This window comes from Cololabis saira, chromosome 4 (assembly GCF_033807715.1).
Source record: "Cololabis saira isolate AMF1-May2022 chromosome 4, fColSai1.1, whole genome shotgun sequence".
In the NCBI taxonomy this organism is placed as follows: Eukaryota; Metazoa; Chordata; class Actinopteri; order Beloniformes; family Belonidae; genus Cololabis; species Cololabis saira.
This window is the reverse complement of record NC_084590.1, coordinates 9671371-9691796: the sequence shown is the minus strand read 5'-3', so window position 1 is coordinate 9691796 and position 20426 is coordinate 9671371. Positions and strand designations below refer to the sequence as shown.

General features: G+C 39.0%; 1 protein-coding gene across 1 annotated transcript in view; it reads left to right on the top strand.

Moving 5' to 3' along the window:
- Positions 1–20426, top strand: part of LOC133441472 (chloride channel protein 2-like) — a 171951-nt gene that overhangs the window by 130331 nt on the left and 21194 nt on the right. Inside the window, 6 exon segments of the mRNA XM_061718798.1 lie at positions 4471–4604; positions 8412–8602; positions 10815–10929; positions 14322–14392; positions 14884–14958; positions 18112–18138. Coding sequence (XP_061574782.1) covers positions 4471–4604; positions 8412–8602; positions 10815–10929; positions 14322–14392; positions 14884–14958; positions 18112–18138 — 613 coding nt within the window.

Sequence of the window (20426 nt, the reverse complement as noted above, 5' to 3'; positions counted from 1 at the left end):
CGCTTTGTAAGTAGGAAACACAAAATAGAGCTGCTACGCCAGGGCAAGCTGCTGAAGGGGACCGCGGTGTACATCAACGAACATCTGACAAAAAAGAACGCTGAGATCGCCCGAGAGGCCCGCTACCTGTGGAAACAGAAAAAAATCCAAGCTACGTGGGTAAGAAACTGCAAAGTTTTTATTAAAACAAAGGGATCTACACCCGAAGAAAGCAAGGTGATCACGGTAAGAGAGCTGCAAGATCTAGCCCGGTTCAAATGAGGAACCAGATTTATACCGTGACTCAAAGGTTAGAGTTTAATATGGTGAAACTCCACTTAAGTTTATTTGATCCTTTTTCCACTCTTTTAGTTTTTCTATCTATTTTTTCTTTTGAGTTACCACTCGAAAGAGAAGATGCTCATGACATGGATTGCATTCATTTTTTGTATGGAGTATTTTTTCCTTGGATTTTTAATATATTTTGCATGGATTATTCCCGCCCTGCTTGGAGCGGGTTTATTCTTGCGTTGCCACTTGACCGGTCTCGCAAATGGCTTTCTAGACAATGTTTTGGGCTTCCTATCCTTATTTTAAGGACCTTGGCCTTGATGGCACGGACAGTAACTGAAAGACAGTGCTGTTTTTGTTGTTTATGGATATGTTTTTGTATCGAACTGAAGTGGATGCTTTTTCTATATTTTTTCTTCTCAGAGGACAATGACATGCATTCATGGCTGTGTTTGATTTATGGCGGCTCAGACTTTAAGTTTAAGGAAAGCCGTTTGTTGATTTTGTTTTTTCGTTTATTTTGTGGGGGGATTCTGGATTCTGGTATGTGTGTGTGTGAGCATGTTTGCGTGTGTGCGTTGATTTTGTCCATTCGGTTATTTGATTCTGGTGTGTGCGTATGTGTGTGCTTGCTTGTGAACAAAAGGAACAAACTGCAAGGCTGTGTGTGCGGAGAGCAATTGTTGCCCATACAAAGTAATTATGGCGTTTTGTGTTGAGGATTATTTGTTTCCGTTTGGAGGAGTGGAGGATGGAGAAATCATAGACACAGACACAGATACATCATGCTTAGAGGGAAATGTGAACAGTTTATATAGTAAATATGAAAATTTGAATTTTAAAACCTTTGATCGCAATGAGCACAAACTTTATGGTATTGACCAAAATCTTGATCCAGACAATAATTTCTATAATACTATGAGTAATAACTGTGAATACTATACAGATGAACAATTTATTAGTAATGTCAACATGGAAGGTGCCCTGTCACTAGTGCATTTCAACAGCAGAAGCCTATACAGAAACTTCACAGAAATTAAAAAATATCTTGGGAAGTTTAAGAAATTTAACATTATAGCAATTTCAGAGACTTGGCTTGATGACAACAAAGGCTACGATATGGATCTTGATGGCTATGAGATGTTTACAACAAATAGAGACAGTAAAAAAGGAGGAGGTGTTGCAATATATGTTGATACTGCTTTAAAATGTAAAATGGTCAAAAGCATGTCAAATAAAATAGAAAATCTTATAGAATACTTAACTATTGAAATTATTAACGAAAAAGCTAAAAATATAATGATCAGCTGCATATATAGAACTCCTGGTACTTGTTTAGATAGATTTAATAATAAAATAGCTGATATGTTTAGTAATATAAATAATAACAAAGTGAATATAGTTTGTGGGGATTTTAATATAGATATTCTAAATCCACATGGAAATAATAAAACAATAGACTTTATAAATCAAATGTATAGCAGTAGCCTCTTTCCTATAATACTAAAACCAACCAGAATCACAATAGACTCAGCAACTTTGATAGATAATATATTTACTAATGAAATTGATATTGAAATAACAGGGGGACTGCTGTTGAATGATATCAGTGACCATCTTCCCGTTTTTGCCATCTTACATAATTTCTTCAAGGCCAAAAAAGAACCCAAGCAAAACATCTATAACCTTTCAAGATTGAAAACACTGGAAACTATAGCAGCCCTTAATGTGGACCTTAGTGAGCAGGACTGGCAGGAGGTCTATGTTAACAAAGACCCCAACAAAGCATATGATGCTTTCCTAGCCACATTACTGGACCTTTATGACAAGAACTGTCCCTTAAGAAAACAAGCTGCAAAGCCCAAGAACAAAAATAACCCCTGGATAACAAGGGGGATTGAAAATGCATGCAAAAAGAAAAATCTATTATATAAAAACTTTTTAAAACATAGAACGAAAGAAACCGAAAATAGATACAAAACTTATAAAAATAAATTATTAAAAATTATAAGAATTCAGAAGAAAGAGCATTATTATAAATTACTGCAACAATATCGGAGTAATACACAGGGGACATGGAAGGTAATAAATAGTGTAATTAGGAAAGGTAAGGGCAAAGCAGACTATCCCAATTATTTTACGAAGGATAAAAAAACAACAGTAAATAATCCAAAGGAAATAGTCAATGAATTTAATACATACTTCTCAAATGTGGGTTATAACCTGGCAAATGAGATTGTGGAGCCGGCAAATAAGGAAGGCTTAGTAGATCTAGTTGAACGAAATTATTATACAATTTATATAAGTGAAGTTAAAGAAATAGACATACTTGATATTGTGCATAAATTCAAAGATAAAAGGTCTGCTGATTGGACAGATATAGATATGTCTTTAGTTAAAAATATTATAGTAAACATAGTAAAACCACTGACCTATATATGTAACCTATCATTTCAAACTGGAATCTTCCCTAATAAAATGAAAACCGCCAAAGTAATACCCATCTTCAAAAACGGAGATAGACACCTTTTTAATAATTACAGACCAATTTCGTTATTATCTCAATTCTCAAAAATAATAGAAAAATTGTTTGTCAATAGACTCGATAAATTCATAGAAAAACACAATCTGCTGAGCAATAATCAATATGGGTTCAGAGGTAACAGGTCCACCTCAATGGCTGTGATGAAACTAGTAGAGGAAATTTCAACTGCTATTGAGAAAGGGGAATATACAGTGGGGGTGTTTATTGACCTGAAGAAAGCATTTGACACCATAGATCATAAACTTTTATTAAATAAATTAGAGAGATATGGTGTCAGAGGGATTGCCAATTCATGGATAGAGAGTTATCTTGATGACAGATTTCAATATGTTGAGTTAAATAATGATAAATCAGAACTAGAAAGAGTCACCTTCGGTGTCCCACAAGGTTCAGTGCTAGGTCCTAAATTGTTCATATTATATATAAATGATATTTGTAAAGTGTCTAAAATAATAAATTATGTCTTGTTTGCTGATGATACAAACCTTTATTGTTCAGGGAAGAATTTGGAACAGCTGCTGAATGTGGTGGAAGGAGAACTGAAAAATGTGAAGGCATGGTTTGATATCAATAAGTTATCATTAAACCTAACTAAAACTAAGTTCATCATTTTTGGCACTAGAAAAAAAAATAATCATATAACAATTAAAATTAGTGGTATGGAAATAGAAAGAGTATATGAAAATAAGTTCCTGGGGGTAATAATTGATGATAAACTTAACTGGAAATCACACATAAATAGTGTAAAATCAAGAATGTCTAAAACCCTAGCAATAGTAAATAAAACAAATTATTTTTTCTGTCAAAGAGCACAGTTTTTAATGTATAACTCACTCATAGTTCCATACATGACTTATTGTGTGGAGATATGGGGTAACACCTACAAAACAAATACAAACCCTATTTTTCTATTACAGAAAAGAGCGTTAAGGATAATTAATAAAACCGACTATTATGAACCAACAAATAATCTTTTTATTAAATATAATATCTTAAAATTCCATGATATAGTAGAGCAGAAAACTGTTTTATTTGCCTTTAAAGCCCAGCAGAAACTGCTTCCAAACTGCATTCAGGACCTGTTCCAGATAAAAGAAACCTGTTATGATCTGAGGGGGAAACTCATGTTTGAGTTGACGACAGCAAGAACAAATATTAAAAAGAGATGTACATCAGTTAAGGCAAAAGAAATTTGGAATAGTTGTAATAACAACCTAAAAATGTGTCGCTCTATCGTCAAGTTTAAGAAATTGTTTAAAGAAAATATTGTAAATAAATATAAAACACTATAATTATAAAGTATACTATCAAAAACATTCTAGGATGTGAAATGTCAATTTTATATTTTGTCTTACTTATTTATTTATTTTTTTTCTTCTTTATGTATTGTTTGTTTTCACTGAGTAAAAGATAATGTCTCATATTTTTTGCTGATCAAAAGAAAAAAGGGTAGGCACTATAAGCTACGGCTTCAGCCTACACCTTTTCGGCAAAAGAAATGTTGATTTTTATTTTTTTTTTTTCTCTTCCTTTTCATCTTGTTCTGTACAAGCCGAAATAAAGATTAATTCATTCATTCATTCATTCAAGTCATCAGCTTCTGTAATTTCCATGATAACTTTCATTGACCGCTTTTTTTTGTCTCTTTATGTTAGGAAGTACAACATTCGAGTGGAGGACATTATGGTGCGGAACGTACGGTACATAACTCTGAGCTGCAGCTACAGAGACCTGCATAACGTCCTGCTGACGGGGAACCTGAAGACTCTAGCACTAGTGGAATCAGCCGGTGAGGCACAAGTTCACCCATCATACTTGTTTAAAGCAGACATTTATACATATGTGAAAAAGAAAATTAGCCAACATAACTGTTGCCTAATTGTTTATCTCTCCAGCAGCACCTCTGTACAAGAGGCCACACATTACTGCGCTGTACACCTCATAAATGTTGATGCACGGAAGCAAATGTGATGATCTGTTGCTTTTTATAGTGAAATACGACAACAACTGAGAGGCAAACCGAGAAAGATATTCTTCTGATGCAGAAAGCGAGTTTGTTACAAACCAAGAAAGCTTTATGGTCTCTGAACTCTCCTCCCCTGCTAATAGCTCACTTCCAGCAGTGTCGGCGCATCCATCATGCAGAATTATGCACCAGTGTCACTGCAGTATTTACTGTATGTTTACAGCAATGAGACCGGTTCACTCATGGCTAAAATAATCGTCGGTCCTCATCCTGAGGTATCATTTAAAAGTGGTAGTCTTTTTTTTTTTCCTCACTAGGCTTGGATTGGGAATAAGACTTTACGGAGCCGTCACTGGCTTTATTTTATCCGATGTCTTTAAAGGGATTGTGACATGAAAAACACATTTTTCTTGATTTTTTGTGTTTTGTTGGGTGTCTTGACATCAATTACACCCAAAAAACAACGAACTTTTAACATTCAGTGTATTGTGTGCTTTCTGGGATTTTCCGCATAACTATGCAAAAACGGCGCACCTGGTTTGCTGGCGGGCCGTTACGTAACGGCCCGCTAAATCACCGCCCCCTCCACCCAGCTCCCTGCCTCCTCTCCTCTCCAGCGCACCATAAAGGCCGATTTATGGTTCCGCGTTACACCGACGCAGAGCCTACGGCGTAGGGTTACGCGGCGACGCGCACCGTACGCTGAACACTACGGCGTAGGGTCTGCGTCGATTTAACGCGGAACCATAAATCAGGCTTAACACGGAGCAGTTTAGAGCCTCTTTTGTTCTAATCACCGGAGGAAAACTGCTAAGAAGACCCGCGGCCACTGACTGGACTTAAGATAAGGGGACACTTTATTTACATGCCTTTATTTTTATGATTGTTTGCTGTGGTTCGCCCTGCTGCTTTTCCGTGCATGCTTCGCCTGTCGCTCTCGGCTTAACTCTCTGACGCCGCTGTGAGCGTATGGCTGGAGGAGGAGGAGGTTTGGAGGAGGAGCGGAGCAATGATTGACAGGAAAGGGGGGAAAGGAAGCGTTTTTCACGGCGCAAAAAAACACTAATAAAAAGCCAGGAAAAGAGTACTAGATTGAAGTTTTTCTTGTTACACTCTTTTAGACACATTTGAGGGATGTTGGCCAAGACTTTTAATAGTGTTAAAAGCATGTTAAAAATGATGTCACAATACCTTTAAAGAGTCGATATGTGCTTAAGTTAAGTGAAGATGTGCCAAGTGAGGACTCTCAAGGAAAACCTACATCAGACTCTACCTGCCCCTGCTTTCTTTCAAGATCTGTGAAACACCTGACCAGCAACCCCACGTGTTGTATCTATGGTTCGACCTCTCCTCTACATTCTTTTTCATTTAAAAAAAAGTTCAAATCCAAGCTCACTTGTTTTGAAAAGAACACAGTGTTTGTGTCAATGTGTCATATTTTCTGCTCATACACCAATTCTAAATGCATTCACACATTCTATCGTAAAATTTGCCTTTATTTAAAAAATGTTAAATCCTGAGATATACAGTAATTCATGCTCAACAACTTTATATCCGCTCATCTATATCAACTTAAAAATGAGATTTAACACTTGGCTTTCGATCTTCAAAACAACAAGTTCTGAAATCATCTTGAGTGAAGGCACAGTGAGATGTACAGTTAATTTAATTGAGGCAGTGCAAACTGATTCAAGGATGCATCCAAATACATTTTTCAATGATTCAACTCAAGCCAAAGATGGGCATATCAGAGTCTTTTGTGACTCTGTGTAGTTGGGATGTAATCTTGCAAAGATGATGGAGGAGTTTCTGCTTTATTCTGAGATCAGTTCAGAGAGTGAGCTGGATACAAAAGCACAACCCTATTCTTCCTACTTTTTATATATATGTGTGTATGTGTGTATATATATGTGTATATATATATGTATGTATGTATGTATGTATGTGAATATATATATATATATGTGTGTGTATATATATATATATATATATATATATATATATATATATATATATATATATAAAACATACTGCTTTCTCTGAAATTGTCCTTTTGGCCAAACTAATATCAGTTACAACAAACAAAGGTTTAGACAGACAATGGTAGTTTAAGTGTGTTTAACAGAATAAAGGGGGATTGCAGAAATTACTGGCGTTTTTGCTTTATTCTGAGTTAGTTAGTGAGCTGGATGGACACGTCAAATGCATCAATATATGCCAATATGTGTTGAAGATAAGTTCGATGTAAGTTACGTATAGGTTCAGAGCACATTACTCACAGGATAACAATAAGTTCTGGGTAGGCTAGAAATGATCTCAACGTATGTAGACTTATTAGTAACTTACAAGTAACGTGTGTGAGCATGTGTGGCTTATGGCCAGCATATGCAGGACTTATGAGCAATTACCTGGTACACTTCAGGAACTGTTGTGTATGCACTAAAGGTTTCCAGTACACCCCCGTAGTACTGTGTATGCCAGAGTGCTTTATCGTGCTCTTAGGCCATACCTATGCCAGCATATTCACCAAGTTTTTCATACATCGTGGTACGTTGGCTAAACCGCCAAAGTGTGACAGGGCCTTTACTTTGGCTAGTTTTTGCTGGTAGTAGGGTGGGAGTGAGCTACACAATACTTACTAAAAATATACAAATAAAATTGAAACTGAAGGGTTTTAAAAAGCAACTAAAAAGGTTCCTTTTGGGTAAAAACATACACAATGTTTGGGGGGGGGGGGGGTTAATGGAGTGATATAATTGTATTTATTTATGTATTCATATATTTAAAGTGTAAAGTATTATATGACGTAAATGTACTTTTATGTGAATATACTTTTAATCTTCATGGACCCCAGGAAGATTAGCTGGTGTTTTGCGTCTGCTGATGGGGATCCAAAATAAAACAAAACAAACACTGTCCATGGTCCTAAACTATGCAATGTGATGCGGAATTCTCCCGACACCTGTGAGAGTAGTTTTGTCAGAAAACATCAAACAGCAGCTTTAAGAGTTGAATTTCTCGCTGATTAGTTGAAAAAGACACATCCATCACTGATGTAAAAATGGTGTCTGTGTCGATAATGTCTTCACTTGGTTTTGTTGGACTAAGTGTCCCTTCCTTCAGTTGGAAGCAAACACCAATTCTGCCAACCTTGGTGGTGCTCAGTAGAGAGATGGATTGACAGACCTACATAGGTACAGCTCGGCGACGGCATCGGCCACCTCACTGACGTGCAAATGATGTACTCTCTCAATAACGTCATTGTACAGGAACAATTAGCTGTGGCTTTTATCAAAACACCTAATCAGCATGAACTGTCACAAAAGCAATTAAAACAAGCAACTTCATACACACACACACACACACACGTTCCTATCCCTGAACCTCCTCTGCGTTCTGGGCTCTGTTATCTAACACCACTGAGCACTCTGCAGTGCTCCTACACGTGTTCACTCATTCCTCTTTCCTAAAACAGATTTGTATGCTCTCCTCACCTTCTCCTTTTCCAACCCTGTTTCCTTCTCTTGTTCAGTCTTGCTCCACAAATGTGCCCTCATCCTCACCCTTTTTATCCTCTTGTTGTTCCTCCTGTGCTGACCTCTACCCTTCTCTCTTTGACGCCTTTCCCAGAGTCAATGATCCTGTTGGGCTCAATCGAGCGTACTCAGCTCCAGTCGCTGCTCTCCCTGCAACTCGGTCGCCCCAAGCGGCTGCAGTACATCAGGGATCGAGCCGTCACGGAGAAGAAACGCCTGTCCGTTGTGTCAAATACAGGCAGCGAGGATGACGGCCACCGGGGCAGCCAGGAGGTCCGCTTCCAGGTGAGCAAAGTGCTGTATACGTAACTGGAAATTCCCTCTGAACCATTTATATGTTGCGTCCAAGACCAAATGAATCATTAATACTGTACACTATGTTAACAGAAGAGTGCCCTAATAGCTGTGGTGGTCAAATGTCATCAGCTGCCAGAGATGATTTCACCCCACCAAACCAATAGCTTCTTCCTAGTTTGAAAAGCTGTGCAAAGAAGTGGCCTGAAATGTTGGGATTAGACATGTCATTATAAGAGTGTAGAGCAGTATTTTGCACAGGTAAATATGAGCAGTATGACTGATCCATTGATCATCAAGCGAGTCTTTGTAAACTATAACATACTGGATTCTCTGTGAAACTCTCCGTCTGGCCAAACTTGTTTCAATTATTTTTCTGTTACTCTTGAAGAGACTTGAGAAGATAATGCTTTTAGGGAAAATAGCTCTTATGTAAATATCCATCACAAACAAAGGTGAAGAAAGACAATGCTACTGTAGGTGGTGTTACAACCCGGCTCGCAGGGGAAAAGGGAAGCAACACAAAACCCAGTTGGTATAAGGGAAGGTAGTTTATTTACTACTCAGAAATGCTGGAATACCGGTTAACAAAAGGAAAAAACAAACCAAGGAAGAGGGCCGCTGGGTGCTGTTTAAATCAAAAAACAAATATAACCAAAAGAGGACTCTCTAGGAGTTAAAATGGATAACCCCAACTAACTCAAAAACCAAAAAGGAAAACAAAGGCTGTCTACACTTACTAAAACCAAACTACAACAAAAACAGCACCCCTGCACCTAGAGCTTCTAACATAAAGGTTACTAGGTGTGGGAACTCAAAATCAGTCACAACACAAAACACAAACTAAACCCTGGCCACACTTCACAGGTTAAACAAAAAAAACCCAGCCACAAAGGACCACACAGTAGCTGCTAGACAAAGTTTATCTTTAGCACAAAGTTCTGCACAACACACAGAGGCGAGCTGTCCCAAACGGAGCTTTTCAGGTGTTCACCTCCTGATTGGGCGGCTGGGATTGGCCAGCCCCAGACACGCCGCACCAATCAGGGACCCAGGTGATCGGAGGGATGGACTGCCAGGAGCCGGGAGGCCGCACCAATCAAGGCAACGAGGGAGGAGCTGTGCAGCTTGGCAGAGGCAGCGGGAGAAAACAAGATTAATACATAACATAAAGGAGGAAAGGGCAGCGGCCGTAACAGTGTGTTTAACAACCACATTTAATGTAAGATTCCAGTTCAAACTATTGATTTGCCCAGTTTCTTCGCTATTTAACTTGATTTATTTAATTTAGTTTTCATCAATTTGTAATGAATAAATAAAATACCCACAAGCAAAGAGCTGAGGGGAGGATCATTTGTCTGTATTGCCTTATTCTTTTATTCTTCACTTCTTACCTCTTGCTTTCTCACTCTGTTTCATCTAATTATTTGAAAGGCTAAAACTGCAATACATTAAATTTGTACCCGTCAGTCACTGGTAGGAAAACAGAAGTTTACCTGCTTTGATATTTAGCATGACACCACAGAAACACCACTGTATCTATAGTGCAATTACACTTTAAATTGAAAGGAATAAATGTCACCATATCAGGAATTTTAAGACACTTTTAAATACACAAGGTTATATGTATGTTGCTGAATGTTTTCCAACTAGTTTCACAAACCAGTAAGAATTATGTATCAGTGATATTTGATAGTTGAATTTTCTCCCACTTGCGTTTCATGGCAACACCAGCCAGGAAAGTTACTGATGTAATGGCATTGCTCATCAAGGTCAACATTAGATAATTTTTTTGTTCTCTCATTTCCCACTGGCCTCCTTTTACATTCTTTGTTTACATATTTGAGTTCATTCTTCTTCTTCACCACATTTGATTTGTGCTTTGGACTTGGCTTATTTTACAGCCACAGTGCCATCGAATTCTCTGTGAATAAAAGTGGTCTAGAGCCAATTGTGATGTCATCTGTCTGATGGCTGAAAGTCAGACACAATTAAATCTTGTAACAGGACAATATTTCCAAGCACACAAAACAAACAAATAAAGCATTGTAATATGCCAATTCTTGTTGTACTTATTAAACTAGATCATTTTTGAATGCCCTTATACATGAAATATTGTTGGTGGCTGAGAAGTTGATCTTTTTAGCAAAAGTTAGTTTTGTAAGCTATGTTTTAATTGTCTGTCTGTTATGTGTGTGTACAGATCTCGACAGATGAGTCTTCCTTCAGTCCGACTCGTCAACCCTCTCAGAAGCCTCTCAAACCTGCACTGAAAAGACCAGCTAGTGTGGTGGAGAGACCCAGCGAACTCCCCACCAGTGAGTAACATATCTGCAAAAAGCATGTAGACAAGAGTTTCATGGCAATAGATAGATGAGGCAATTAAAGGAAAAGGAAATTTAATAGTTCAAGGAGGAGCATAAGTAATGGCCCCTTTGTCTTCAAACTTCCATGTCACCAATAATATAGCACCCCATGGTCTCTTCTTCCTTGCTTTCTCTCTTTCTGCAAGACGGATGATGTCAAAGCTATTTTAGTTCCCAACTCTGCTTTGTCTTGTGCAGTCCACCTTGCTCTGTCCATCAAACAGCCATTACTAGGGGAAAATTAATACAGCGATAATAAACCTGATGCACGTGTGTATGGTTTTACCGAATCAGTTTTAGCAAAGCTTTCAATATGCATAGAATTCAGTCCAAAAAATTAATAAAAAAAGAAATGGAATAACTACACTAAGCATAAGTGGCCTTTGTATTTATCAGGCATGGACAGGTCACCAGTCCATCACAGTGCTCTACGGAGAGCAACAAGATAAATAACCTTGCACACTCACTACTACGGTAAATTTAGAATCGCCAGTCAACCTGACGGGTGTGTTTATGGGTTTGGAGTACCAGGAGAAAACCCACACAGACAGCAATAAAACAGACTAACTCGACACAGAAAGGCCCTCAGCTGACATTCAAACTGCAAAGCTTCTTGCTGAAATAAGAGTGCAAATCACAACACCATTCTGCCACCAATAAAATGTACTTTACCTGTTTCTGTGTATTTAAAAGAATAATATAAAATGTCTTCAAATCAATAGTCTTGAGCAGCAATGACCCCAGGATTACAGACATATTGTCTTTTTCCTAAAATACCCAAATTGCCCCACCAGTTTGTGAGAATAAGTGGATAATGAGGCCAACAGGTAATCCTGTGGGATTATTTTCTCGCAAAAATTTGCCAGGCCAGGGGGGAAAATGTGTGGACAAAACAAATCTTTCATTGTCCCATTATTAGTGTAGCGTTCCTACTTAATTTAATAAACTTGTTGGGGCACCACCTTTTGATTACAAAGGAAAAAAATGGAGCCCTTGAACCAGTAAATTATATTTTATTTATTTATTTTGGACAAAAAGGCAACAAAAAAGCAATTCACTAATCATTCATACTTTATGCAATCATATAAATTGACCAGCTGGTCAATCGCCTTATTGTATCATCTCTGATATACAACAGGTCTGTTTGGTGGTAGTTGTGTTCAAATTCCTGATTTTTTTTATATTTTTATTTTTGAATGTACATGTATGTTGCAAAATTAATGCAAATTGATACCACTGTATTAAGAGTGAAATAAACAGCATATTTAGTTAATGTGGTCATTTAAGAGGGTCAATCACTCCAAAAAACTATAATTACAAATGACACACTTCATTTATGGTAACTGGAAACATGCCGCAAAGGAAGTTCAAATACTGGAAAAGTAGGAACATGTTGACTGGAACATGTAAAATTACTCCTAAGAAGAAGGCGTTTACGTACTAGTGTTCTGCAACATTTCCGTAAAAACTGGGCTACCAATTTTACTCCATTGGCTTTAACATACTGGCCCAAGTAAAAGGGAATAATCCTGCGAACGTGTCCTTATAATAACAAAACCTTTCCGGATAGAAACTGTGACCAGACCTCGTGTACTGTCACATTCATTGCGTTCATGGTAGATAAATAATTTAAAAAATCATAGTGGAGGAGATGACACTGTCAATTCTTTGAATATTATAAGAGTGACACGTCCTTTTAACGGGCAGAGCGTGTGCAGGCATGCATGCGCATGGGCAGGACAGTGACGGTGTGTGTGAGCGACGTGCTGATCCGTGGAGAAGTTGACCTGGAACTCAACTCAAGTTTATTTGTAGAGCACTTTAACAGAAAAACAGCTGAAACAAAGTGCTGAACACACCACATAAAACCGTTTTTAAAACTATAAAACACGCTAGAACACAATATACAATAAAAGTATAAAACAAGTAATAAAACCAGTTTAGAAAATGTAGGTTTGAACAGTGTAACGAGACGGATTCAGCTGCATGTACAGCATCAGTACAATAAATAAAAGGCTTAGGCTATTTACACCCTGCTACCAATATCAATGTATGCTGTATGGCTCTATTATTTGGCATGGTTCCAATTTGAGAGTGGTGCACATGCACATGGGCAAGTGAAAAAAAAAAAAAGAAGAAAGGCGCCTTCTGTTGCAGACACGTTGGTGCACATGCGCATGGGCAACGCATTTGTTTTCATTTGTCAGCAGGGTGTGAATAGCTCAGCTGGTGGTGGGGCTTGCTATTTGTACCCTGGTGCAAATAGTCACTCCGTAAATGAAAAGACTGGCTCCTCCAGCTGGACGTGTCCAGGTCTTCCTCACCAGCTGCTGTTGCGTTGGTGAGCGGGCTTTAACTTCCAACTCTGCTCATTCCTGGAGCAAAGTGCGGCTCCTCTGTGCTTATGACTGCGGTCAGCAAACGTAGAATGAGTGCATTTACATGGGAAGTTTAATTCCTCTTTAATTCACAATTAAAATTAAATCCGATTTAAAATGAGTAAAAATTACCATGTAAACACCTAATTCCGAATTAAACTTAATTCCGAAGTAAGTGGCTGGTTTATTCCGATTTTAAATCCAAATAGAATAATTCCGCGATCATGTTTACACTCATTCCTCTTTAAATTAATTCCAGTCTTTCTTTCTGCTCGTTCCCTCGCCCGTCTGTCTCCATGACGCTTATATTCCACGCTGGGCTGGTTTTCCAAACAAAGTTTCAAGATGCAGCAGCAGTAAACGCTGGTCAAGAGCAGAGACCATTTATTTAATAAATAGCTTGGAGGACCTGGAAATAATTAAAAGAACAGATGGAAACAGGAAACATAAAAATTGTGAGCTTTTCAAAGTTGTAGCGGCTAAGCGGCTAAGTTTGTTTTTCTTCCGGTAGACGTAACTTCTGGTCCGTCCCCCTATCCAATCAGAACCTTCCCAACCCCCAGACTTGTAGAGGAATTGGATAAAGACGATCAAACGTGTTTTCCAAGTAAACCTTAATTCGGAATTACTATTTCCATGTAAACTCGAAGGAAAATAGTTTAATTCTGAATTATTTAATTCGGAATAATTAATTCTGAATTAAAAAAACATGTAACCGTGGCCAGCGTTGTTACCGGTTAATTCCCACACCTCTCCCTCGGCTATGGAACATACGTGAGCAGACTCTCCTTATTTACCCCAAAAAAGATGAGCAGATTGTTTGCCTTTCTGGAAAGCGGCTCTTACATAAAGGCACTGTGACCAGCAGAAAGGGGGAAATGTTCCCCAAAGAAACACCAGAATGTAAGCACCTAGAGAAGAGTATGTAACACTGATTTTGAATGTTTCCACCCGTCTCTCCTCCAGGTCCACAAGATCACTCAAGCATTGCATTAAAAGACCTGTTCTGTGCCAGTCCAGACACAGAAACCCCGGAGGTGAGTGAGCCGGTTCCTCGACTGTAACCGACAACAACAGCACTGTCACACACACTAATCACACACGTACACAAAGTGACTCGCCGCCTGTCATTCACACATTCTGTGCACCCACGCAGTCCGATGCTATCTCTCACATACAGTCCTTCACACTGTAGAGTACAGCACCTCCCACACACACACACACACACACACACACACACACACACACACACACACACACACACACACACACACACACACACACAGCTCAAGCACCCTCAGTATTTATCCTCTTCCACTCTATCTCAGCCTTGTATCCTGTATCATTTTGCTAATAGGTTGATTCATCAAGGGAAAAAAACATTTCAAATGTTTTTTCCCACCACTACAGTGAACTTTGGTCCAGTTGGATTTTAAGGTTTTCGAATGTCATTTTATTTTTTTTTTGAAAAGTCAAGCTGACAGTGAGATTGTTAACATTGTATGCTTGTCTCTGGTCAACCTGGAAGAAAAACAACAATCTGGACAGTCCCGTGTCTCCTGAGTTCAGGAGGTCGTCCAAACGAGTCCGGATATCCGTCGTGGTAAGAGTCACGGATCCAGGTTATCTGAATGCCTGGAATCCACTCCCTGCAACAGGTTCATCAGCCAATCAATCAGCTGTCACGTCGTCATTCCATTCCAAGGTTAATTCCACTTGCCGATGGACTGTGATCAGGGCCAGGCTCGCCCCGTCTGTGTCATCGTGCCAAAAAGCCGTAGAACGCTTTCTTCCTTGTCTTACCTCTTACCTGACCACTGACCTTTCATGTCCCTACTCGCTGACATGATCAGATGAAGCCCAGCTCCCTTCAGCTTGTCCTGTTTCCACTGGTCTGTCAGCCAGTAGAGGTTATAGAGAACCCTTGACCACTGAAATACCAGCACTTATGCCAGTGCCACAAAATGCACTTGCATTATTGGTTGAAAAATGCATCTTTTGGATTCCTTGAACATTTTAATGGAGTAACTGAACTGAAAAAAAAAAAAAAAACAATGCTGGCAACAGTTTGCACAGCATCAGATACCACGCTTCACCTTTCTAATGATCCAGATTGTTCAAACTATTTTTTCTCTATGAAATACCTAAAACAGCCATGATTTGAGGACTGTTATATGAAGTAAAGGTCAATTGGTTCATCAAATAACCCGAGGTGTGGTTGAGCTGTGGTCAAGTGTTCTGCAGAAATGAAATGGTTCAATCAAGCATGTTGTTTCTTTCCATCATCAGCCATGTAACTGAACGTGTCCAATCAGTGATCTCCTTCCGGAGCAGGCACCGCCTTATTCCGGAGTGATCCAAAAATCCCATTTCAGCTGCTGTAATTGCTCAGATAATGAATGATTCAGGAGAGGAAGGGGAAGAGAAGAGCCATGTTGGGGTGAATCCCTCTGTACATGCATCACTGACTACCAGAATGGGAACATGATATCTCTTCATTAGGATCAGGATGGTATTTGAACGACAGCGTTCTGCAGCTAGCTCAGGTGAAAGCATGATGCATGAGTGTCCGGAAGATTGTAAAATATCATTAAAAATTTAGAATTAGTCTGCCGTCAATTACACAATCACTGATGCATGCCAATCAGGGAATCAAGCAAAGATGAATACAAATTAAGAAAAATGATTCCACGACACCAGATCACCCAGCTATGCATGAAAAATGAGGCATCACCAAACATCAGTTACTGAAAATCAGTATCAGTATGATCATGCATTATATGTAAATGCAGGAATTAGAAAAAATAAAGTCTATCAGTTCTGATGTTTCAAGTATCAGGGCATATTATTATTATTATTATTAATAAAAATAATCACAAAGATAATTTAAAAAGTTACCTGTTCACAACCAGGTCTTAAAATGTGGTAATTACAACTTAAGATGGACAACAACCCATGACATATTCAACCATGTTATTTAACAAAGACTAAGCAACATGCAGAGAGACTGTGTTTTCTATTGTGGACTGTTCAGGATGCAGGGAGGGCCGACACAAGCTAGGACTCCTTATTAGCAGTGGTTGCTGAAGGAAGGGTTTCTAATGAACCATGTGAAGTTTTTCATTTCAAAGTAAGAAAGATTATTCACAAGAAAAAATACTTTAAAGCAAGCTGCCAATCTTTCCCACGCATAGGGGTCAGACTGTGCGGCGTTCAAAAGCATAGCAAAAACAACCCTACAGCTACAGCAACAGACTTTAGTAAGTATGTTGAGTGTTGAAGAGTGTTGAGTGTCTCTGTAGGGGTTGTCAGGAGGATGCCTGTTCCTCTAAAAAGAACATAAAGGCATGGGTTTGGTTTTGAAATGTGCATATGACTGAAACACAGGGAATAGTTTGGACTGGATGTTTGTCTGTAATGTTGAGCACGGGTCAGTGAAAACTAAACACAGTTTATCAGCACAAACACTGTCAAGCACAGTCGGGAAGGATGTTCATGTTACAGGACTGGAGCATCTTGGAGCACTTAGTACGTTTACATGCACTAACAGAAAGTCAAACTGTTGCCTTAATCCGACCGATTTCGAATTTTTAAAAGCCATGTTTACACCTTAGCCGGGCCGAACTGAAGGCGAACTCTGGAGATCGAGCTTTTAGTGCCAGATAATGCGTCCTAATCCGAGTTATTCCAGCATGTATACGCAAACCACGCTGAACCGAGCTAGTGACTAGGGACCCCCCCCTTCCAGAAGGGAGCGGGAATAATAACAGTCACAGCATGACAACAACACAGTAACAGAAGAAGAAGAGGGAGACTTTGCTGCATCTTACCTGCAACATGATCAGGCTTTGTATGTACGAAGTTTACAGAACTGCTGCATTGTTAGCCTCCATATTTTCACATTTTGTTGTCCTCCTTCGTGCTTGTTTACTAATTGAACCGGAAGAATGCCAACACGAAAGTACGAGTCGAACGCACCTCACTCTATAATCCGTTTGTCTTCTCGTGCATGTGTACTTGGATTTCTCTGAAGCTCCAGTTTAATCCTTGGCTAAATTGTATCCAATAACTCGATTTAGACGTGCATGTAACCGTACTGACTGAGTTGAACATGAACTCTGTCAAATGTGAGGCCAAAGTTCATCAGAAAAAGCTTGGCCAAAAACTGGATTACCAAAAAAAGACATGGATGTCCAGCACACCAGCAAATATACAACAGAATAGTCTAAGAGAAAAAGTCAAAAATCAGTGAGTTGGAATGGCTTGTTCAAAGTCCAGATTTATACCTCAATGACATAGTTGGTGGGATTTTAATGGGATGTATTTTTGTTTTGTTTCTTTGCTTGAGAAGAATAAAAAGACAGACCTGTGTGAAGTACTTTTGAGTATTTAGTGTCTTACCTGCCATTGAAGTTTTGGGCCAGACTTTTGTTAACCATGTCACATTTCTACATTTCCTTGACCGCAGATGGATTGAATTGCAACACAGCCTGCGGTCAATGTAACTTAAGTCTGCTATCATGACACAGTGTACGGAGATGTTTGTGGTTGTTCATCTAAAGTTTTGATTACTTTAAGACCTGGTGAGGACTAGATGATACTTTGTCCTGATACGTTAAACCTTAGAGGTGGTAGTCTACTTTATTTTTTCATGAAAACATTCATATTATTCCATTTGTTACCATTAATATTTGATAAAATAGTCTGATTTCTTTTGTTTTACACTCACCACATATAATCTCATTTCATTCAATAGGAACCTGGCCTAAAGAGTTTCTCTTGGGTGAGCACATTTATTTCTCCAACACAATGAACACATGAACTGCAAATGTGTGGCTTTGTTACCGTCCTATTTTTTAACATGTTTTGAGTATTTGAAGCCACTTTATCAGTCACTCATGACAAACAGAAGTTCTAGTGTGATCATTGCATTATTGAGGATAACACAAAGGCTTATTTAATTCACTACTAGGGTGAATTTGAATGTTTTCAGATAGTTTAGTCATCGCAGACAAACTACCAAACTACACTAAACGCACCCTTTTAAAATACTGTAGCGGCAAGTAGTTGACTTAACTGTTCTTTGGTAATGAACTAAATCCAAATAACTTAAACATGCTAGAAGGTCCTGGGTTCAATTCTCCCTGGGGAAACTGTGGAACTGGGTTGGGTTGGTGAAAGGGCCTTTCTGTGTGGAGTTTGCATGTTCTCCCCGTGTTCCCTTGGGTAGCTAATGTGAGCTACACTCACAAAAACATGCACACAGTCCTGGGCTACACATGCCCCCTCTGACCAGCCGGGGCGCCAGATGGGGTGGGGAGGATCTGGCCGGAATAACGTGATCCTTCCACGTGCTACGTCCGGCCAGAGAAGCCCCACCCTGTCTGGTGAAAAGATGTTACAAGGAAGACTTGAGCTCATTGCAGGGGTTGGTAAAGGGGAGCAATGCCCAGGACTGACTTAAGTAGCAGCACAGGGTGATAGAAATGGGGAAAAAAATCTGAGGGATAAAAATATACTTTCAATAAAATGAATAAATGAACTTGAAAACTCAAAAAGTATAATGGAGACACTTTGTTTAAAACCCTGAGTCAGAGAAAAGGAACACAGAGGAGCGAACAAAACCGGTCTCCTTCCCAAATATGATAGGAAATGGTGACATTTTATGTAACGATGCTGTTACTTGCACCACGGATGCTATTTATAAGCTGTTCTTGTCATTGGATTCACTCTTGTAGTTGCAAGTTACACCACAAAACAGTGAAGCGAAAGCTTTACTGTTTACACCCGGGAAACCCCAGAGTAGTTTTGTAGTTTCTCAGAACAGCCTACATGTTATTGTAAACTCTATATCCAGTTTCTGTGTGTACTTGTGAATTTGGACTTTTACGCCACTTTCAGTCAAAATATGAATTAAATTCAATGTTTAGTAAGAAAGTAGGAAAATCAAAAGATGATCTCAAATGTCAGCTAAAATAGCTGATCTATGGCAAGTTAACCACAGAAACTGAAGGAAGGCGTCATTTGTCATCACCATCACTTTGATTTGAAACAAAGAACAATCCCACAACACCTTGCTGCAGATTCTCAGCTCTTATTGTCTGTAATTCTGCTCGGACTACTGGGTTTAGACTTGAAGCAATGAAAGGTCTCCATTAACCCAATTATATATTTATTTCCAGTCACTCAAAAAAACAGCCATGTCATACATTTTTTCACGTATCCCCCCAAGGGTATGTCTGCAGCAGAAATGTTGTTGATCATTCACAGCTCCCCTGAAACTATACTCAAACCTACCATTAAATCTACTGTCAATTTTCTAATATCCAGCCATGCTCTGAAATGACATAGATTTTGGTAAATGATAAACAGAGCAGGGACATTTCTGTATCCTAACACTGTTCTTACAGTAGCACTTCCCCTTCAGTTGTTGTAGGATGTAAACCAGGGGTGTTAAAATCATTTTCATTTTGTGCCACATCAAGATCATGAAGGACCTGAAAGGGCCGGTTGTGGCGGTGCTTAAGGTCGCTGCATGATGGAGAGCTGCTGCTTTGATTAGACAATCATGACTTTAAATCTCTAGAGGGCCACATAAATAGTTATGGCAGGCCGGGTTTGGCCTGCGGGCCTTGAGTTTGACACATGTGGTCTAAACTGTGAGTGCTGAGACGTGATATCAGTGTGCTCTAGTGAGTAGTGTGGTACCCAAGTACCACAGAGACTGTGACACGCAGGATTAACTTCAGCTTGAGATGAATGATGAAACAAATTTTTTCGAATGTCGTAATGAAACTGATTAATCACAACAAAATGCATATGTCATACATCAGCTGCTGAAGAGCTGAACATTACATGGTCTGTCTGTCTTTGAGGCAGTTGTTGCTTAGAGTGCATCACATCTTCTGCTTTAAAAGCAGGGATATTCCGGATGGGCTGCTGCATCGATGGTCACACTCATGCAAACCTCTAAAAGCCATCACTGCTACGTACGCTGCTGCTTTCAGTTTACTGAAATTAGAATCTCAGTATTGATTCACCACGGTGTGTTTGAATGTATTTGGAAAAATG